Source organism: Peromyscus maniculatus, chromosome 3 (assembly GCF_049852395.1).
Source record: "Peromyscus maniculatus bairdii isolate BWxNUB_F1_BW_parent chromosome 3, HU_Pman_BW_mat_3.1, whole genome shotgun sequence".
Classification (NCBI taxonomy): Eukaryota; Metazoa; Chordata; class Mammalia; order Rodentia; family Cricetidae; genus Peromyscus; species Peromyscus maniculatus.
In genome coordinates this window covers 114,682,383-114,705,334 of record NC_134854.1, presented here as the reverse complement: position 1 = coordinate 114,705,334, position 22,952 = coordinate 114,682,383, and the positions used below count along the sequence as shown (strand labels likewise).

Genomic DNA, 22,952 nt, shown 5'->3' with positions numbered 1-22,952 from the left:
TTGCTACAGTGTTTTCAGAGCTCAGCTTCTGTGAAGGAACAGAATCCACTGCACTTTACGTTGCCAAAAATACCCTCTTACTTACAAGCACACTTGTCTGTCTTTGCTGTGGCAGGGTGCATGGATGTTTAATGATTGGTCCCCTATTTTCCATAGATGGGGAAGGAATGCATTTTACTATGGCCCCATTAAAGCCAGACATGTGCATGTGACATAATATAACTAGTGAAATGTGAACAGGAGCCATATACATCACGTACAGGTAGAAGCCTTTTGAGAAGGTTTATCTCAAACCCCCCTCTCCTCTCCTGCCAGCCCCAGGTAGGCACATAGCTCCTCCCTCACCTACCTTCCGGCCTGCCTAAGAGATGCTTTATGAATGAAGAATAAGACCGGGGTGTGTACAGTGTTTCAATATCCAGAATACATGAAGACCCTCTTCAGCCCCCAAAGAAAGAGACAGCTGAAGGGAAAATGGGGAAGGGAGCAAAATAAACACTTGTCCAGAGAAGACATATGGACTTTCCGTAACTGAAAAGATGATCATTGGTCATTAGAGTGGCACAAATCCAAACCTCAGAGTGATCCTACCATCCTACCTTACGCACTCGATGAACTAGCTATGATTTTTTTTTTTTTTTCCGAGACAGGGTTTCTCTATGTAGCTTTTGGAGCCTGTCCTGGAACTCACTCTGTAGACCAAGCTGGCCTCAAACTCACAGAGATTCACCTGCCTCTGCCTCCCGAATGCTGGGATTAAAGGCGTGCGTCACCACCGCCCGGCTAGGTATGATCTTTTGAAAGTGGACTCTATCGAGTGTTGGCCAAGCTGTGGAGGAATTGGAACCTTTGTGAGAAGGAAATTGGTGCAGCCGCTGTGGAGCAGTCTGGTTGCTCCTCAGACGGTTTAAGAGAAACGCCAGGTAGTCTAGAAAGTCCACCTCAAGGTCTATAGCTCAAAAAGCTGGATGCAGATATCCAAGCAGATACACAACAGAATGCACGGAAGTATTCAAAAAGTAAAAACAGCCCCGGTTCCCTCAGCAGGTGACCATGCGGCAAAATGAATGTCTGTGTATGTCTGTGTATTTATGTACCTAGAGTTCTTCCATAGACCCTGAATATGACTGCTACTCCAGCAGCCACTTTGCAGTTTTGAGAATAGATGCCAGAAGATCCCTAAACCACTCTCCTCAGGCCATCACTAACAACCCGGCACAATTATCATCTCCAGGGTGGTCACTTTCAATAAAAGCAACAGTGGATTGGACATTTACACAGCCTTGCAGTTCCCAGTGTCTTTTCATTCTCTATTAACCTTCAGTCAGCACGGTCACTTACTGTGGTTTTAGAGGAGGACACTGAAATGCAGAGGTGCGGGTAGCGCGGCCTTGAAGCTGAAGGCTTAGCCTCTGTCGTAATCAAGACTCGACATTAAACATCAATGCAGTTCCCTTCTCCCACACTCAAGTCGTGCATCAACCTTGACTGTTCTTGAGTAGCTTTCCCCAAAGTGGAGGCTGTTTTCCCCCTTCAAGGGAGAGCCACTGACCACCCCTAACACAGACTGATAATCACGTGCAGCTTAGAAACAGAACTTATATTAAGGCTTGGGGAGTTGTTCTTACTCATGAAGGCATATAATGTTCCACTTTACTTTTCTTCGACTTTGGGAGACCAAACAGCTGGCAGTACACAGTAATTTTAAGCATTCTTCTCTTCTCTATTTTGTCAGGGGATTTAGAAAGGAAACAGGAGAGGAGAAAAGAAAAAGACAGGAAGGGACACTTCTGGGGACATGGAACGTAGGTCCTGTGAGCCAGACTCAGAGACCAAAGATGCACATGTGGTCTAAGGTCCACATGGGGCCTTGTGCATGAGCTTGTCTGACCGTGTGATCTGTGGGGCCAATTAATGGGCCACTTGTTATCGTAGCCCTTGAAGGACTCGTTAGCAGTTCAGACCCTTTATCCTTCAGCTCACCCACTGTTTTTGTTTTCAAAAGTTTGCCAAGCTAACGGTCCACAGATGTTTCTTTTCATTTTCATTTAAAACTTTTCATACAGTATATTTTGGTCATATTCTTTCCTCTCCTACAAGTCCTCCCAGATCCTCTCCACCTCCCTTCCCACCCAACTTCTTGTTCACTCACAGCCCCTTCCCGTGAAAAAGACTCACAGGGAAAAGACAAACAAAAACAAGAATCAAAACAAACTATAACAGATAAAATTGATAAGACAAAATAAGTGCCAGGAAGTTGCTGGTGATGAAGTCCTAGAACCAGCCTCCTATACTGCCTGGCAAGTGCCTAGTGGTTAAATCTTAGGAACTGTGCAAATACTGGGTGAATCTGTTCAATCGAGTCGTTAGAAAACTTGAGTCTCATCAACTGATAGTTAAATGAGTCATATGAAGAGCAGGGAGACAAATGGTCCAAACTCCCTTCCTGGGTACTTTAGCAAGTTGCCCATGAGGGGAGCTTCACTGTGTGGGGTGGGCAGACATGGCCTGCACAGTGTATGCCTAAAGATTCCTCCTTCTTCCCTCAGCAGGGAGAGCACTGGGAGCTGGGAAGTGCTGCCCTGAGTTCTTATCTCCTTGAGACTTTGTAACATTTTAAAGATTTATTTTATTTCATGTGTATGAATGTTTGCTTATGCACCACATGGCCTGTGGAGGCCAGAAGAGGGAATCGGATCCCCTGGAACTGGATTTATAGACAGCTGTGGGCTGCCACATGGGTGCAAACCCATGTCTTCTTCAGGAGCAGCCCACACTCTTATCCACTGAGCCATCTCTCCAGCCCGCCCTGTGGTGTTTTAGTCAGCCCCTTTGGGGCTTTGGCTTTATTCTAGCTTTGTATTTGGATATTCATTTGCTTTTGTCAAATGCTCTCCCAGAGTGGAGCCTTCTCAGCTTTTGTTCATTACATGTCCTCCACCCCACTCCTCCGTCAGTTTCTCTCATAGAGCAGCACTTGTGTGTGTCTGCTTGGTTTCCATCACACAATATCACAGATTTGGTGGCTTAACCACCACCGCTCATTGGTTTTTCACAGTTCTGGATTTCAACAATGCGAGATCAGGTTCCAGGAGGGTCAGCTGGTCCTGGTAAGGCCTATTGCAAATGGGGTCACCCTCTCACAGTCCCATGAGTCATCTATCACATGACCTTTTCTATGTACATGCGTACCTGGGGTCTCTTTTATAAGGGCTCTGTTTTCTGTTACCCATCTTTATGACCTCAGGTAACATCAAATTCACCGTTAAAGATCCTGTCTCAAATGCACTCTCACAGGGACTTGGGGAGGCAGTGAATGAGTACTGAAGGAGATATTACTTTGCCCGTAATATAGACAGTTATGAGTCGGGCATGACATTGCCTCAAGCTAAAGCCTGATCCCTCCCCATGTTGGTTGCTGTGTTAATCACTTTTCTGTTACTGTGATAAGACACCATGACTAAGGCAACTTACAGAAGAAAGCCTTTATTTGGGTTTATAGCTTGTGCTATCTAGTTGTGTGTCAGCTTGACACAAGCTAGAGTCATCTGGGAAGAGGGAGCCTCAACTGAGAAAATGCTCCTACCAGATCGGCCTGTGGTGCAATTTTTATTTATTTATTTATTTATTTATTTATTTATTTATTTATTTATTTATTTATTTATTTATTTATTTGAGACAAGGTTTCTCTGTGTAGCTTTGGAACCTGTCCTGAAACTCACTCTGTAGACCAGGTTGGCCTTGAACTCACAGAGATCTACTTGCCTCTGTCTCCAGAGTCCTGGGATTAAAGGTGTGCACCACCACCACCACCCGGCCTGTGGTACACTTCCTTAATTAGTAATTGATGTGAGAGAGCCCAGATGACTGTGGCTGGTACCACCCTTGGGCTGGTGGACCTGGGTGCTATATGAAAGCAGACTAGACAAGCCATGAGAATAAGACAGGAAGCAGCCCCCCTCCATGGCCTCTGCATCAGTTCCTGCCTCCAGGTTCCTGCCTTGAGTTCCTGCCCTGATGATGGACTATTATGTGGAACTGTAAACTGAAATAAACCCTTTCCTCCTCAAGTTGCTTTTGGTCATGGTGTTTTATCACAGCAATAGAAACCCTAACTAAGACTCTGTTCCAGAAGGATATGAGCCTGTTGTGGGGAGAAGCAGTAGGCATGGCAATGTGAATAGGATGCTGAGAGCTCATCTCTTGAACCACAAGCAGAGGAGAGAGAGAGAGAGAGAGAGAGAGAGAGAGAGAGAGAGAGAGAGAGAGAGAGAGAGAGAGAAGAAAGAAAGAACGAGAACATGAGGGAGCACTGGGAATGACATGAGGCTTTTGAAATCTCAAAGCTCTCCCCAGGTGTTTCCTTTATCAAGGCCACACATCCTAAGCCTACCCAAAAGGTTCCCACCAGCCTGGAACCAAGTATTCAAATGCTCAACACTACGGGGTGTGGGGGAGGGGCATTTCTCATTCAAATCACTGCAGTTGCTCTGTGTGGTGATATTTTATTGTACTGAAATGTGATTTTATTTGTATGTTAATAAATAAAGTTGTCTGGGGGTCAGAGCTAATAGCAAGCCATAGCAGAGCTGGGTGTTCGTGGAGTACACCTTTAATCCCAGCACTTGGTAGGCAGAGCTAGGTAGATTTCTGTGTATTCAAGGATACAGGCAGCATTGGAGACACTCGCCTTTAATCTCAATACCAACCATAGAAGACCTGGAGGTCTGTATAGATGGGCAGTGATGAGGCAGTCATGTGTTTGGGTTTACAACCAATGAGAAGGCAGAACAGAAAGACTATATAAAGACAAATACACAGGAAGTAGGTCTCTTTCGGAGAGGTCTCTTGGCTGAAGAGGCTAGCTGCAGTAGGCAGTAAGGCTCTTAGCTCTGATCTCTTGGCTTTCTTCTTTGCATTGGTTCTGTGTTTCTTATTTAATAAGACGGCTGGTTACATCTACAGCTCTGTATCACCCTATAGCAATGCTTCAAGGAAAAAGGTTGTCCCTATCTTAACACGGATGTACTGATTCTCTAAGAGAGAAAGTAACTTCCCTGGCTATATACAGATGGTGTTGAGTCCAGCATCTGCATACAAACAAACCAACCTGAGCCCAGAAACTCAGCCATTGTCAGAAGCTGCCATATTGATTTTCCTATATGCATGAACGTGAATTTTGTCTGAAGACAGTATTGAAACTTTTGCCAAAAGCAGAGAGGCATGTACACATGTGTAAACATTCCCTAGACTATTTTATTTAAGAATCTCTTGATGGATAGAGGGAGCTTGCCTGGAAAGTAGTTAAGCCACTCTTCTGGGTCTTTGACCTCTTCTAGTCTCTTCTTTTCAGTAGTGGGATTCAAACAGGCTCTCTGCTATTGAACCACATCCCCATCTCATCTTTCTGCTTTGTATTTTCATGACAAGGTTTTACTGAGTTATCAGAATTGGCCTTAAACTCACTCTTTAGTTCAGGCAGCCCTTGAACTAGACATCTTCTGGCCTCAGCCTCTGAAGTAGTTGGGATTATGGGACTGTTTCACCAGACTTGGCCCTGGACCTTTCCATTAGGATAATAAATAACTGACAGATAATGGTCTTAGTGGACTGGAAAGTATTTTCTAACTAAACATTTAGTCTAATATTATACATTTTAAAATAGCAAGAGTTGAACTGAGAAGGAGAATAGAAGAGCTAACAAAAACAGAGTAACTTGAGGGGTCAGTCCCTGTGCAGATGGTGCCACTAAAAGACAGGGAACGTGAGAAGCGCCAACACCTCCTGTGGCTGTTTGAGCAGACCTGAGTCTCTGGAACACCAGCTGACTCATAATGGAGTCCCAGCTAACTGGAGACCCTCTAGTTTGGCACCAAAGCATTACCTGCTTCCTGCCCTTTGTCTGCAGACACACCGCCTGGACATACTGTCCCCCTCCCATACCCTCACATAACATAATTCAGACTCACTGGACAGTAACTTGATATGACCTTAGCTGACTGGGTAATGTGTGCATATGTGCCAGTGAACATACACATCAAACCAGATCTGCACCTCGATGCTGGTCTCTGGAGTCTGCTCCCAGGAAACTCGTCGTGACTCACTCCCCACTCCCCCACTGAGCCACCAATGAGAGGGAGAAAAACCACACAACAACTTGAGTGATTGGAGTTACCTGGAGTAACCCAATTATTTTCCTTAATTTCTTCAAACACTAGAGCTCAGCAGTTAAGAATACTTGTCTGCTCCTGTGGAGGACCCAAGTTCAGTTCCCAGCACCCATGTCAAGCAGCTTACAACTGCCTGTAACTTGGGCTTTAGGGGATCTGACACCCTCTTCTGGCCTCTACATGCACCTGCGCACGCACGCACGCGCACACACACACACACACACACACACACACACACACACACACACACACTATACATAAACTTACACATACACACCTAAATGAAAAAATAAATCTTTAAGATTTTTTCTTCAAATGCTATCTTAGAGTCTGGAGAGATGGCTCAGAGGCAAGAACACTAGTTTCTCTTCTAGTACACTTAGGTTCTGTTCCCTGAACCCACGTCATGGCTCATAATCATCTATACTTCTAGTTCCAGGAGATCCAATACCCTCTTCTGGCCTCTGTGGACATTGGGTACAATTTGATGCACAGATAGATATTCACGCAGGCAGAGCATTCATGCACATAAAATGAAAAAAAAAATTAAAGCTAGCAAAAATTTCTGGCTTCAAACACAAGCATTTTTGTCTCATTTGCTTGAAGCAGGATGTTGGTAGTTATCCTGTACATCCTTAATCTAGGATCCACCCACTTCAGCCATTAATCTTTGCAGAAAACACAACTGCTTGGATGAATGAAAGGGAAGCTTGCTGTCCTTTTCCAGATCCCCTTGGAGCCTCCTCAAGGTTTTCTCTCACTATACATGTCTGTCTGGAGCCATTGATCAGATAGCAAGACAAATGAGGTTTGAACACGATATGCATTTACTCAGCAATGTAAGGCAGCCAGACTTTCTTCCAGGGATGTAAACAGAGTCTTAGATGCTGGAGAAGAAACAATGGACAGGGGAGTCAGCTTCACTGTCAACTGTAAAATTTTTTTAAAGCAACACAGGCCAAGAGCTTACTGGTTTTGTGAGAGTTTTTGTTGTTGTTGTTGTTGTTGCTGTTGTAATATGCAAGTGTGTGCACCTGAATGTGTGAGTATACGTGCTGTACATGGATGCAGGCCAGAGGTCAGACTTCGATGTCTTCCTCCAGTCGTCTCTATTTTATTCTTTTGAGACAACCTCTCTTCATTGAACTGGAGCTTACCAATTGGCTAGACTGGGTGGCCAGGAAGTCATGTGGATCCTCCTGTCTCTGCCTTCCAGTGCTAAGAGTATAGGCATACAGAGCCATGCCCAGGTTTTTACAGGGGCACTAGAGATCCAAACTCAAGCCCATATATTTGTGCAGCTAGCAATGTACCTACGGAGTCATCTCCTCAGCCCCAGTGTTGATTTTTTTTTTCTTAGACTTACTTATTTTTTACTTGTGTTTTGTCTGTATGCCTGTCTGTGCACCACTTGCATGCACTACCTACAAAGGCCAGAAGATGGCACTGGATCTCCCGGAACTGGATTTATAAGTGGTTGTGAGATGCCAGAGGGTTCTGAGAGCGGAAGCTGGGTCCGCTTGGAGAGCAGCAAGTGCTCTTAAACACTGAGGCATCTCTCCAGCCCCCAAAATTGAGGTGTTGATGGAAGCAGTCTTTGTTGCAGGTGTGACCTCAACATTATAGGGAATGTAGCAGCATCCTTGGTCTCCACTCACTGAATGGCCCCCACTAGCCCCTCCCTGAGCTGTGACAGCCAAAAAGTGTCTATAGACATTGTGAGATATCTGGGGGGGGGAGTCCCAACTTAGAACCAGTGGACTAGACACTATAGAAAAGCATGGTACTGACTAATTAGGAAAGTGAAGGTAAGTGCCTCCTAGCATGTCCCATGTCCGAGCAAAGAGTAAAAGAAGGAAGGTTGTGCCCCATGGAGAGGAAAGGCCCTGAAATGGAAGGGAAAATGGCATCCTGAGCAGACTTGGACCTGAGGAGTCCAATAGGCGTGTGAGAGAAAGGACTGCGGAGCCACAGTGAGCACTGTGGCCTTGTATTTGCCGGGAGAGGGGCTTCTGATCGGCTCGGGAGCACAGGTACCTGCCCCAGTGTTTATGTAGACAACATGGTTCTTCCATTGAATAGGAATCCTGGACAGAGGCTCCAAGGCAAGAGAAAGGTCCAAAAGCAGTCGTACCCACCGCCGCCGAGGAGCCAAGCTGGCCTGGGAGGGGGGTGGCTGCTCAGGCGGGAGGGAACGTCCTGAAAGCATGTTCTCTGTCTTCAGAACCTACATGTAAGGGTTTGTTGTCGAACTTTAGCACCGGCACAGGCAATAAATGAGATTCCTGGTTGAAAATATCTCAGATGAGCTTTTCCTTCTAAATTTGACTCCAGTCCTGCAGGAGTCTGAGCATGATGGAGATGTTTGGGGATCGCTCCGCTGTTTCCCCAGTTGGGTTCTGAGCAAACCAATTAAAGTTGTAATGTGCACCTCCAGGGGAGAAGAGACAAGCAAGGATGGTGGCTTTCTCCTCAGACACCGCTTTGCAGCACTTTCTCTTACTGCTCGGTTGATGGAGATTGGGCAAATAGGAGCAAAATAAGCTGCTGGGCACCCAGAAGCACTTTGTCCCCATAGCTGTAAGGGAGTCCACTTGTCCTCTAAGTCCCCATCTGAGAACCAGTGTATACTTATCATGAATCCTGCTACATCCCCCAATGTCTGGCCACATCTTCCCTGTCTACCCAGCCTGCCTATCATGAGGCTCCTGTGGGTTACAGATCTCACCTCCCTAGGTCAAGGGTAAGCCAAGACTCTCTGCTTCTCAGAGAATGGGAAGCAAGAGCCCTGGGTCCTGGTGAGTTCTGGGTGAGGAGGAGCTTTCCCCAAGCCTTTGAAATGCTGGCTCACATCGGTGATTTCAGAGATTATGGTGATTTCAGAAATTACAATTTAGGAGTTTCTGCCTGTGCCTAGCAGAGTTGTTTTTACTTTCTTCTTAAACCTGTCTATTCCGTAGTGTAGTGTAAATTATTTGATCAGACTTACATGCTTCTTTTTCTAACTCAGAGGGACAAAAGTAGCCATGGTGGTCAGTAAAGGTGTCAGATGATCCTGAAATATGCTAATGTTGAAAAAATACTGCTATCTCAGGAAGGGTTTATACTCAATCCTATTATTAGACACCATAAAAAAAGGAAGCCATTTTTTTCATTGGCAGAAGAAATCCAACCAGTTCAAGGGTCAGTGTTATCATTTTATTATTTTTATTATCATTATCATTATTATTTGTTTTGTTTGTTTTTTTTTGAGACTGTGTTTCTCTATGTAGTCCTGGCTGTCCTGGAGCTCACTATGTAGACCAGGATGACCTTAAACTCACAGAGATTTGTTTGCCTCTGCCTCCTGAGTGCTGGGATAAAAGATGGGTACCACCTTGCCAGACTAGTATTATCATTCTTAAGGCATGGTTTTTAAAGATGTCAGTTCCTAGATTTCTGTACTATTCTTAATTTATTTTGTTGTACATTGTGGTCATTCTGTTTATTTATCTTTCATGTAGAAAACCAGATAAAAGAGGCAAGTGGCATCCCGGAAAGAGTTCACCGAAGTCACACCAGTGCGTGCTATTAGCTAGAGTGCAGTCAAATGGGCATGTGTAGTTCCTAGGGAAGGAGTGGACGGAAATACTGTTCTTAGGCCAGTGCATTGGTGGGTTCAGTAAAATTGTTGAAGAGACGGGAAATGGACGAGTGTGACCACTGCAGCATCCTGACATCATCAAGCTGTGGTGTGTGTGTTGGGGGCGGGGGCTTAATGTGAAGAACATTTGTACCTACCACAGTTCACTCTGAATTTATCGGAAAGCCCTGGGTTGCTATGTTATGGAGAACACCAAAAGAAAACATAGTCTTCGTTTTTATAGACAACAATACAAACACAACGAGAATGTGCTACATGAAGGACTTTTGATTTTTTTTTTTCTATCCATCTGCAAGTCTCTTTTGAATTCCCAAAGAACAGAATAAGGGGATGAGGAAGAAAAGTTTACAAGAAATGCTGTGTGTGTGTGTGTGTGTGTGTGTGTGTGTGTGTGTGTGTGTACAGGTTTGCATGCACCTGTGTGCATGTCCTTGTAGATGCTAGAGGTCAACCTTGAGGGTCTTTTTTCAGGTTCCATCCACTTTGTTTCTCCTAATTTTACCTGGAATTGGCCAGTTTGGTAGACTGGCTGGTCAGTGAGCCCCAGGGATCATCCTGTCTCAGACTCCTCCGTCCTAGGATTACCAACATTCTCCACAATACCCAGCTTTTATGTGAGTTTGGAGGGTCAAATGCAGGTCCTTGGACTTGCATCATCACAGGCACTTGCCCACCCAAGCTATCTTGCCAGCCCTGGACTTTTTAATGACACAATCTGGTGAGTATGAACCTCCCACCTCTTGGTGCTTGATATTTCATGGAATACTGCACATCCAAACACTTCAGATGCAAGACCCAGTCAGTAAGTGAAGAGGTCGTGGATGTGTTTCTCCAAATAGACAGTGAAGAACAATGATTCTGAGGCCAGGCAAGTGCATGTGGCTTGCTTTTGTAGGGTTCCTGCTATAAGCAGATCTGGATATAAAAGTGTTCCTATCTTAAATCATGAGCCCTTTGCCCTTAGAGTTTTCACTATGGCCTTAGAGTCTCCCTGATGAATCGTACGCCCAGAAAGAAGAGATTCCTAAAAAAACTGGATGGGATTAAACAAATTCTTCCTTCTTTAGAAACTTCTGGATCTCCTGGAGGAAATAGGAAGCCTGTTGTGATTGTTGAGAGGAAGCAGTGTAAGACTGTTGGAGCATGGACAGTGGGCCACCAGCATGCTCTGAATGGTTATAAGTGCACATGACAGGGCCCCACGCCTGCCGAGTTAGAAATCAGGGTCTTCACAAGCTTCCCAGGTGATTCCGATGCTGCAACCTGCTGCACTAAGCCAAGCATTTCACAGCAGCAATGGTGGCTGCAGTCGTGGCTGCTTCTGTCACAGCTACCTTTGCCAGCACTCTTTTAACAGTGCATGCTTTTTTCTCACATGCAGTCCTCGACACTAGCTGCCACCCCCGCCAAAGCAGAAATGCTGTCATATGTGCAGTTCCATCCAGTAAGCCCAGTCTTTGCAGCTGGGCGAGGCCTCGCTTTGTAGAATGAGTTGTACATCGGATCAAGTTCTTCCCATCCATCTGACACCTACTGAAGCTGTTGCCAAGCTGCCTAGACTGGGAGGGACACCTTAAATGAAAGTTTCCGGCAGCTTAATTTTCTAAGCCACTTTACTGTGTTCCCATTGCTTTTGTGCAGGGACAGTGAACCAAGTGTGACTTCACCCAAGGCAGAATCACAGGACACACTTCTCTGGGAGCACCTAAGCGGAACAAAGCTTCTAGCACATTCAGCAGGCTCACTTTTAAAGAACAACACAATTAGCAGCACTATCAACATGCTAATTGATTAATAGCCTGGTAATGATCATTACTGATAAAACTCTATTAGGTTTGTTTATTTACTTATAAAATGAGCAAGTGAACATGCTTGGGCTAAATTAATCCACGTGTGGGTTTTCATGAGGTGGTGCCAAGTTGAATTTTGGTAGTGTTGAAAAGTAGACGCCATAGTTTGTCATTTCCCTTGGTTTGGTTGATGTTTGTTTGGGAGCTGTCCTGTGATTTTATGACAGGGGATGCTAGGAGAGAAGGCATGCAGGCTCCGTTGACTGGGGACTCACAAGAGCTGTCCCTTGCCCTAGCTGAGGACCACCTTTGCCCTGCCCCTATCCTGTTAGAACTTCAGGCACCCAAACCTCAAGAGCTGGAGAATCCAATATGGCAGGCGCTCAACAGGCTTTGGCGACAATTAGAGGTCAATAAAGGACTAAATCATCTTCCTCCTCAGAGCACACCAGGTCACCTACTTCGGGGTAGGTGGTGACTTGCTTATTTGACTTGGTTATTGGTTATTACATATATTGGTGATTGTTATTGACATGAGCTGATTTGTTTTGAGAACAGTCAACTTGCTGAGTAAAGCATTAAGTTCACCTTCAAATTGTTGGTGACCTCGAAGAAAGTATTTTATTTAGAGTTTTGTGAGGACTTATTGGGATACTGGTAGAAAGGATGGATTTCGGTGGTGGTCATGAGGCGTGAATCATAACAGGTGATACTGTTTGTCCAAAAAAGAAAGAGCTGTTACCAGAAAGCATCCACTGCCTCTGTTGACTCGAGAATGCTGTCTTTAGGATGGACCTCAGCACTCTGATATGGTTTGCATCTGAAAATGTCCCTGCAAGACCATATGCTAAAGGTTTGGTCATCAGCGTGTGACCCTAATGTCAAGTGGTAGAATCCTGAGGAAGTGGAGCCTAGTGGAAGGAAGTGATGTCAGTGTGAGCATGCCCTGAAAGAGGGTATTGGAGCCCAGCCTCTTCTTTCTATTTCGCTTCCTGGCAGCTGTTACATCAATGGTTGCCAAATTCTTAGCCTTACCACAACCCAGAGTGACAAGGCCAAGAAACTATGAACCAAAAGTTCTGGAACCATCAGCTAAATCTGTCCTCCTTTCACGTAACTGGTCTCAAATGTTTTTGTCCCAACAACAGGAGGCTAATGTACACACCAAGACAAGTGTTTACTCCTAAATGTCTCCTGACCTCTCCATCGGTGCTGGCCCCACCTTCACCCAGTTTTGAGGTGAATTGTGGAAGTCCTTTGTCCTCCACTCTTCAGCTGTGTGGAGCTCCTCACATCCATCTCCCAGTGTAGACCCAGCCCAAGATGGGTACCCAGGACCTTTCTTTGAGGGATTTATAGTTGAGAAAAGCTAGTCAGTCTGGGGCAGACTGTTGAACTGAAGCAGTGCTGGGGGAACCTTCAGCTCTAAGGAAGTTCTACAAAGAATAGAGCAGAGGCCAGAGGAATCTGATAAGAGAGAGAGAAGCAGATGAGAAAGCATCATGTCTTTCTAATAATCCAGCATCTTTCTCTTTAGAAACCGAATTCATTTTAATAGTACTACATTCCTTACAATGTATTTTTCTTGCTTAGGCTAAAAGAGGAAGTTCCCAGATTTGGTCTCAATCTCTACACCACCAGTGTTGCTACAATTCCTAACGTGAAAGAAAGGCCATTGTATTAGTCAGGGTTCTCAAAATGAACAGAACTGATAGAATGAATGGTGTGTGTGAGAGAGTATGAGTGTGTGTGTGTATTTGTGTGTGTGTGTGTGTGTGTGTGTGGAGAGAGGGAGGATTTATTAGAATTATAGGCTGTGGTCCAAGTAGTCCAACCTTGACTGTCTGGTAATGGAAAGGCCAAGAGTCCAGTAGTTGTTCAGTCCATGAGACTGTATGTCTCAGCTGTCCCAGTCTGATGCTGGAGTCCTAGGGAATTTTTAGAGAGCTGCTGGTTTTCAGTCCACATTGGAATCCCAAAGAAGTAGGTCTGAATACCAGCTCAGCAAAGGGATGCCTCAGCAACAGAGTAGATGAACTTGTTAGTGAGAGTGAGGGCAAGCAGGCAAAAGCTTCCCTCTTCCATGTCCTTTTGTGTGAGGTGCCACAAGAAGGTGTAGCTGGAGAGCTTTCTCTCTGGGTCCCACCAAACCCCAGCCATCCAACTTATAAAATAAACACACAGATGCTTATATTATTTAGACTGTTTGGCCTAATGGTTCAGGCTTCTAGCTATCTAGTTCTTACATCTTAAATTAATCCATTTCTATAAATCTATACCTTGCCCCATGGCTCGTGGCTTACCGGCATCTTCACATGCTACTGGTCATGGCGGCGGCTGGCAGTGTCTCCTTCCGCCTTCCTGTTCTCTCAGTTCTCCTCTCTGTTAGTCCCGCCTATGCTTCCTGCCTGGCCACTGGCCAATCAGAGCAACACATTTGACATATAGACCATCCCACAGCAAGAAGGTGTGACCTAGATTTAGGATATGTCTTCCTACCTCAAATAATCCAATCAGGAAAATCTCTGATAGGCCTGCCAAGCTGCTTGGGTTTTAGTTGACTCCAAATATGGTCGAGTGGACAACCGAGATGAGCCATCATGGCTGTGAAGCATCTGTAGTGTTCCATCTTGATTAGGTCAGGCTGGGGGGCTCATCATTATGCATTTATGTTATATGTATCCTCTCTCATTTAGTTCTTGTGATCTTATGATGAATCTCACCACTATGTAACTTGCTTGGGACCCTTATAGAAGGGAAATGACAGAACCATCTCTAGAGGTTCATACCCATCTGCCATGTTGTGGAGTATACAGAAAGGATTCCACCCTGGGTGAATGTGGACAGCAGCACAGCAGTTTGGTTCAATGGACCACTAAAGAAGGGCGTTCAGGGATGACTGCTGTGAAAATAATGAGCAGGGATTGACAGGAGGGTCAGGTGATCTCCAGTTGTCTATATTATCAAGCGTGGCAGGGATTCATCTCATGTTAGCGATTTCTGCTGGTGTTGCACAATTATGAAAATATTAAGAATGGGTAGAGAGAGGCTGCCTTTTCCTCTTCATCTTCAAATCTCTCTCTTCCTTCCTCTTTTTCTTCTATTATTGTTGAAACAGGTTTTTACTATATCGCTGAGGCTAGTCAGGCTCACAATTATCCTGCCTCAGCCTCGAAAGTTCAAGGATTACAAGGATTACATTTTAGAAAACTTGCTTCAAGCAGTGTTACAACACAGGGGCAAAGTTCAAGTGCTAAACTACAGAGACTGGGCCCTTTTCCTTACACCTGGCCAATGTCCAGTGGGGCATATGGTTCTAGGACTCTCAGAAGACATTCCCAGAATAGTGTGGTAGTCAGATGGCCAGCTACTAATCTCAAGCTAATTTGTGATGAGGGGCCACTTCTCAGGAGTGCTGGCCGTCTGTGACCTGCCTACAAAACTCATAGCCATTCCTTCCATCCAGGACATGGCTTCCTGCCAGACACTTCTATGGAGGGATTATAGCAACGCAGACTTTCTTCCAAAAGCCAGCAACTTTGAACTTCCAAAAGTCAGCAACATGAAGTCTGTAGTTGCCTTCAGAACTAGATTCAGAGGGTGATAGGCACATCATGGTGAATGGTTCCCATTATTTTAAAAATAAGGATGGCTTTCACATTTCTTAAAGCCTTGTCATCTGCTTGTCCCTCTAATACTCATAACTTGGTTTCTAGAGATCAAAGTAGGCAGGGTTTTTACAACTCTTCACCCAGCATTCCCAGAACATTTGTTCATATCCACCACTCCTAATGCAAAGGATTTAGAGGGAGCATGTGGAGGACAATATGGAGTGGGAGCTTATGATGGCATTAGAGGCCCAGTCTCCACCTCCAGCCTATTGGATAAGTGTCTTGTTTCAGGAGAGCTGCTTATACTGCTCTGTGGGAGATCTTGAAAACCTCTTCCATAGTGTCTGAGCCTATGGGGATTTTTTTCTTTTTGCCTCTTCTATGAAATTAGCACACCTTTGCTTATTAGCACCCTGTCTGTCTGTTAGTCTTTGTTTGTCTTTATTAGCATCCTGTCTGTTTGTCTTGTCTGTTTGTCTTTATTAGCATCCTGTCTGACTGTTTCTTTGTGTGTCTTTTCATCTGTTCCTGTTTGTGTGGCTATGTACACATATGTGCATATGGAGGCCAGAGGTCAACATGGGTATCTTTTTCTCACTGAACCTGGAACTTGCAAATTGCTAGGCCAGCTGGTCAATGAGATCCAGATATCTACCTCCCTCCCTCCCCCTGCTCTGGGTTATAGACACGTGGGACTCCACCAGCTTTTTACACTGAGGCAGGGAATCCAAACTCAGTGCACAGTGAGTGTTTTGCTGGCTAAGCCGTCCTCCAAGCCCTTCCTGTCAGTTTTTACTTCTGTTACCTTTTCATGTGACCTGATAGTGGTGATACAGCTAGAGGATGGGTCCTTTCTCTCCAGCAGTTAAGGAATTGAAATACAGGAAAACAGTACTGTGCATAAGTATTTGTTGGCAAGCAAGCATGACAGACGTCTCAGGTAGCCAAGGGTTCGCACCTGGCGATTGTCCTGTTTCTATTGGACTAAAGGTGTCTGTGTGTCACTTCTGTAGTAAGGACTGGGTCTTTGTCTCTGTCCGTGAGCAACAACCGAGGGTCAGGGAGTTTGCTGTGAGATTGTCTCCTAGGATGGCAGAAGCTACGTCATAAAGCCTCACCAGCATGACTGCCCTCTGCCCTCTGTGGGCACCTGTAAGCACTGATACACATAAACTCACAGGAGCACACGCACATACACATAAATAGATAACAAATACATATTTTAATTAAAATATAATTACACCATTTTCTTCCTTCCCTTTTCTTCCATATATATATATATATATATATATATATATATATATATATATATGCCACACAAACAGGAACAGATGAAAAGACACACAAACAGTCAGACAGGATGCTAATAAAGACAAACAGACAAGACAAACAGACAGGATGCTAATAATATGTATACACATACTTATGCACATATATATATGTATATGGAAGAAAAGGGAAGGAAGAAAATGGTGTAATTATATTTTAATTAAAATATATATATGTATATGTATGTATGTATATTCTTTTAAGTCCACAAAGAATTATAAACTTACTGCTACTGGGAGAAACAAACTTCTTAAACTGGGTCTGTTATGTTCCTCCCCCTATATCCTAAGGGGTCCATAGCCTCAGAAGAATGGCTGCCTTCTTTTCTTAGGCAAAATTGGACATTTGGTACTTTCCCTGGCGTTTAAAATTGAGTGAGCCTCAGAAACTGCAGAAATGCATCAGTTATAAAGAGCAGCGCTGCAGGAGATGCAAAGGTCATTGCACTGTTGCTGCTGTTGAGTTAACATGTTCCGCAACCAGCATCGAGTCTCCTGTCAGTGTCTGTTGGTGCCGCCTGCCTTGCAAATGGCTCAAAACCTGGAGGGCTTTTGACGTAGGTGGAGGCTGAGACACTCGGGAACCTACAGAGTGCCAGAGAAAGGTTTGAGAGCAGTATTTAGGCAGGCACCGACACATCCCTTGGCTGGAGAGGTGCCTCCCATGGGACATGAGCACAGAAAATGGTAAAGCAACACTGCGGGGAGTCGGCTGGGAGAGCCCGGCCCTCTGGCTTTACCTGTGCATTTGCTGAATTCTCCTCTGACAGGGAATTTCTTAGACTTGTCCCCTTCCAGAGACGGACCGCCCCCAAGTGAGGGGCAATTCACTCGGCTCTGTCTTTTTGGGTGCTCCTCTGTGTGGACAGTAGAAAAGGCAGCAGCTGACTGTCCTGAGGGGCGGCGGGAGCAATGGAAGCAGCCGTTGTCCCACTGGGCACCTTCCTCGGGGTGGTGAGGGGTGGTGACACCTGTGTGGTGAGTAACGGGCGAGTGTCCTGCGTTCTGTCCCTCAGGTGCACCAGTACTACAGCTGCCTTCCGGAAGAGAAAGTCCCCTACGTCAACAGTCCTGGAGAGAAATTGCGGATCAAGCAGCTACTGCACCAGCTCCCTCCCCATGACAATGAGGTAAGGTGTTTGGAGGGAGCTTCTGGTGGGCTGCCCCTTTTCCTAATCATTGTGGTCAGTAAGATTGCTGAAGAAAAAAAACCTTCTGGCAATTAATATCAAATTTTAGCTTCCTTAATTAGAATCTTAAGACACTGGCTGGTACTTTTGGAGAGCATTTCTCACCCTACCCCCCAAAAGAAAACCAGTCGCACCCTGGACTGGGTTAGAGTCCAAGCCTGGCACGACTGACTAGTACAGAAAACAGGGAGCCACTGTTGGAAAGCGCGGGCCAGGGTTTTCTGACCGGAATGTGTTCTCCCAGTTGTTGTGGGAGTTGGGAGCATGACTAAGGGCCACTTCCTCCCCAGAAGAAGCACGGTGAGTCTCTCAGGTTTTCAGGATTGTTTCCTAAGAAGTGAGTGTGCAGGTTCTTCAGGTCGAGGGCAGCCAAAGGTCCAGGTCTAGACTGGCAGCTTTCACCAGGATGTTTATCAAGTCAGAGTCCACCTTGTTAGTCAGCCATCTGTATTTTGAAAGTAGTGTGGATGTGGACATTCCTTTTTGTTTTTTTCTAATTCCAGAAACACAGCTCGGTAAGCAAGCATTTATTTATTTGATTCTGAGTTTGAGTTTTTGAGACTGGCTTTCACGTCAGCCAGGATAACTTGAAATGCTCTCAGCAGCAGCTCAGTGAACTCTCAGACCTCCTCTTCCCAAGTGCTGGGTGTAGCTGACTGTTACATCTACAGCTGGGCTACAGACGAGCTACCATGCCTGACCAGCATTACTTATTATTGAAATCACATTGATCCTAAAGAAGAAATCTGTGAGCAAGCTTTTAAAAGATCGTGTGGGAGGAAAATAGGTTTCTAAGCTGGAAATTAATTTGGAGGTATCTGGTTTCAAAACCAAGAATCCTACAGATTTGCACTATTTAGCTCCATATTTAAAACAAAAGCATAATTTTTAAGTTGAAAGAAAAAAAATTATCCCTACAGAGAGCTGGACACTAGTTCCTACCAACTCATCACATACATGGGCTGAGTCTCAGATGACATATTTACATAAAAGGGATTTTTTTTAATATATTTTATGGTGTGTGTGTGTGTGTGTGTGTGTGTGTGTGTGTGTGTGTGTGTGTGTAAAACGCTCAGATACCACCACATGTATGTGAAGGTCAGAGAACAACTTGTGGGAATTGGTTTTCTCTTTCCTCCATGCGGGTTCTGAGGATGAAAGTCAAGTTCAGAATATCATGTTTTGCAGCAAGCACCTCTACCTCCTGAGCCGTTTTGCTGGCCCAAATGGAGACAATTTGAGCTGCTGATGCTGAGAAACTGAGAGTGTAGATCCTGGTCCAGCCCTAATCTAGCCTGTGCCAAGCCCTGGGGTTAATCCTCAGTACTGCAAAGCTAAACATATGAATCTGAATAAGTGAGACAACGTCTCAAAAACTGAAGCAGCTACCTAGAAAGCTGCTCTCCTCTCTCCCACTGCTTATTTCAGAGTTCATAAAACAAATACAAAAGTTGACTCCTTTAAAGATGAAAGCAAGCATTGTAACCAGATGCCTGGATAACTAATCTGGGGGTGAAAATGCAAGTTTTTACAAGCAGGAGGGGTGTGCCTGTTTTTAAAAGCATGCCCATAAAATGTCATCGGTACAACCATGTTTTCTGGGCTGTTAGATTTCTAGAACATTGCCCTGAAGACTTTTTTTAAAACTATCACTTGAGGGAGGGAAATGATCTGCCCTATGCTTGTAGTGGTTCACTTTGTTTATCGTTAACTGTGCTTTCATTAAATAGATACCATTTGGATTATGATTCCATGTTGGTAGAATGTGATACATGAAAGCCAGTGGGTAAGATTTGCCCATGTGATGTGGTGACGTGGCCTCTTTTGAAGGCAGAGGTTGACTCTAAAGCAGATACTTAATGTTCTCTTTTCATTGAGATAGCACAATTTGAATCGACATAGTTACTCTGACTTTCAGATTAGCACAAACAGCCCAAGCTGAAAGCTTTTCTTGTTATTTTCTTTATGGAAAGTTGTCTGAGCAATGCAGTCAACAGTTCTGATCTCTGGATCACTCCAGAAGAAATCATGAGCTGCAAGGAGCCACATTTCCCAAAGAAAGATATAAGTATGGCTTGGGGTGGGATGTGAACATGGCAATAAATGAAATGGACTCGGTAACAAGAGCTTATTTTCTTTTAAGTCACATTTCGTCTTTGTGCTGGGACAAGGAGGAAGTCTCAGCCTGGTCCTGGAGGGTATCCTAACACCACTGCAGGCCATTCTGTTCTCCCATTGACAGTAAGCACATCAGTTTTAGCATCTCCTGAAGATGCAGTGGTCGGCTGGGTTCTAACAGTATGGTTTTGCTCTGTTTGAGAGTTACCTTCCCATCTTTGCGGGTGACTGACTCTTCTTTATGTAGTCATAACCTGTTTTCCTTTTAAATAAATGCGTCCAAGTTTCTTAAAGTGAGTCACATTTAAAACTAGCGTTAATAAATAATAGTTCAGGATCATGGCACAATCACCAAAGTGCAGAAACAATGGAACAGAGTGGCAGATCCTGGATGCAGATGCCTTTCCTGTCCCTCCCTTTATTCTTTGACACTTGTGTTTTAAAGAGAAGGAAGTCTCCTTCTCATATTGTCACATTAGCAGGAGTCCAGACGAATATCTGCCTATTCTCCCTTCCCAAAGCAGGATGGAGGCCAGATGACGTGTACATGCTGACTGACAGATTGGGGCCATTTCTTGGTACAGGGCTCATTCACATAGACATGGACACATGAAACCTGCAGCTCCTTACAGTTTGTAAGGAGAACGTTCCCGGAAGTTGCCAGCTCTGAGCCACTCTTGGTGACTTAGATCTGAGTGTGGGAACAGTGTGAAGGGTGAAGAGCAGCTCTAGAATGTCTCTCCCTGAGGCGTGGACTCCAGAGTTCACAACCTGTAGCAATCCCCGTTGCTTATCACCCGTCTTGGTGCTGGCTCGCCTTAAGTACCTCCAGGCTGTGAGTGGGAACTTCAGTATTTCCCCCTGGAGTAACGGAGCCTCCTCCCTGCTTTCCTCTGTGTGCTCAGGTTCGATACTGCAACTCCCTGGATGAGGAAGAGAAGAGGGAGCTGAAGCTATTCAGCAACCAGAGGAAACGTGAGAACTTGGGCCGAGGAAATGTCAGGCCCTTCCCTGTTACCATGACAGGGGCGATTTGTGAACAGGTGAGGATGGACTGGGGCAGGGAAGAAGTTCATTCTACAGTTATTGTATTAAATGCCTGTTAGGTGCTCAGCCCTCTTTGGAGCCTCGAAGATGCAGCAGTGAGCAAAAGACATGAAAACTTAGTCATTTTCATGTAAACAACTGCACCAGGAGAAGTCATACAATAAATCCAATCAGTAAAACAGCAGAGAGGGGCTAGGAAAGACTAAGAAGATGTGATGGCTGTGGTCTTAAGGGTCATAGAAGACCCCACTGAGAAGGTGGCATCTGGAGCAAAGGCATGTAGAGATGTGCAGAAGAGGCATGCAGATCTTGAACATGAGGAACAGCTAGCATGGAGGCCTTAAGGCAGAGAGGTAGCTCCTGGGGACAAAAGAAAAACAGCGGCCTGTGACTGCATCAGGAGGATTAAAGGGTAGAGATGTGCAGATGTGCAGAGTTCATGGAGAGCTACATAAATGATTGGAAGGACCAGACAGTGTCACGGCATCATCCTTTGGAAGGCTCCCTTTGAAAATAGAGTTATCTGGACCATGAATCAGTCTCTCATCCGGGATCATCCCAACATGGATGACCTTTAAAGGGATGGTGTGAGGGATGACACCTGAATTTATTTTGAGTTTGAGGGTTCTTTTGCAAAGTCTGAGAGACCCCATGCTACCGCCTTGGGACCTCATTGAGTTGAAGGATCTAGATTTACCTTTTGCCTGCTCTGCTGTAGCCTGCTTAGGGTGTGGTAGAGGAAGGTACCTAAGCAGGACAGGTATGGCACCTGCCTGGGCCAACATCACCTCATTCCTGCTCTCCGGAGAAGGCCACCACGTCTCACCCTTCTCTAAATCTTCCCAGGTTTTGTGCAGCTCCGTCTAACTAAAGCTCTGCATGGCAGGCCAGCTGGGTCGGGAAGAGGAAGCTGGAGACTAGTTGAGAGGGGCAGGTAGTTTTTAAACCCTCATTTTGAGATTCCAACAGGAACAACTGGCAGAATCTGGTAGATGGGAAGCGAAGTGACTTGACCCAAGAGGGGGCAGTGGGTCATCATTCCTGGAAAGAATCCTGGAGACTGAGTCCTGAGATGCGAGTGATTGGTGTTTGTGGTCTGAAATTGACCGCTCAATTCAGGGCTCACCCACTCTCAGAGCAGCCCCCTCATGAATAGGGGTTGCCTAAAGGGGAAGAAAAGCTGGGCCCACATCTGTGCAGAACAATGTCAGGAGTGTTGAAGCAGAAAGGCGTTCTATAACAAACCTTGTAACACCATTGGGAGGGGGATTAAATATGATTATGTGTGTGGATACTTTAGCCGTTCTTTCATAATCATGGAGGGTGGGTTGGTGCCTTCTATATTGGGATGTCACACACACAAGCTACCAGAAACCTTTCCTCAAGTCTGGGCCTTTATTCTGTGGATCATATTAATTCCCACAAAATCCACACCGGGAGAAGGGTTTGCAGACCCTTTGTTATTCCTTAGTCATTGTCTGTGGAGCTCATCCACCTGTGAGGGCCATTCTGCTAGACACAGGTCATGACCTCATGGCCAATGCCATGGTGAACAGAGAGCATCTCTGTAAACTCACTTCCCCTTCCTCCAAGACCCTCAGAACATAACTCTGTTTTCTAACCCCAGTTGTAAGCGCGAGTCGTCTGTGACTTCGGCCTTGTATATCCTGGGCTTAAAAAGTGGTACCCTTTAATCAAGATTACATGAAGAGGTGTTGTAGAGAGCTAAAAAGCATGCCTGACAGGCACAGGGAAGAGGAAGAAGCTATTTAAGACTGAGTTGATTTTATGTGCCCACTCTCCTCCCACTCAGTAGTGCAGGCCCCCACCCCAGCCAAGCCCTGCTGGTGTTAATGTGATACCTCTGCGTGAACTTTGGGATATGTAGGAGATGCTTAGGCCTTTTTCCCTGCATGCTCTGCATGTTGGTTTGGTGCCTGTAGACGCCCCCCTGTATATCCCATATAAGAAACCATCCCACACCTTTATGTTTCTCATCTTCTGCTGCTTAAGTTGTCTTGCTTAGGCCCTGGGGTGGGGGCTCCTGGGAAGAAT

At 45.2% G+C, this 22,952-nt stretch overlaps 1 protein-coding gene across 5 annotated transcripts in view; it reads left to right on the top strand.

The window, feature by feature from the left end:
* The window catches only part of Prickle2 (prickle planar cell polarity protein 2), a 344,355-nt gene that overhangs the window by 273,372 nt on the left and 48,031 nt on the right, over positions 1–22,952 (top strand). For all 5 annotated transcript variants that reach the window (XM_006972556.4, XM_015989098.3, XM_015989108.3 and 2 more), the window contains 2 exons: positions 17,559–17,672; positions 20,756–20,893. In XM_006972556.4, the coding sequence (XP_006972618.1) occupies positions 17,559–17,672; positions 20,756–20,893 (252 nt within the window). The remainder of the gene's footprint in view (positions 1–17,558; positions 17,673–20,755; positions 20,894–22,952) is intronic.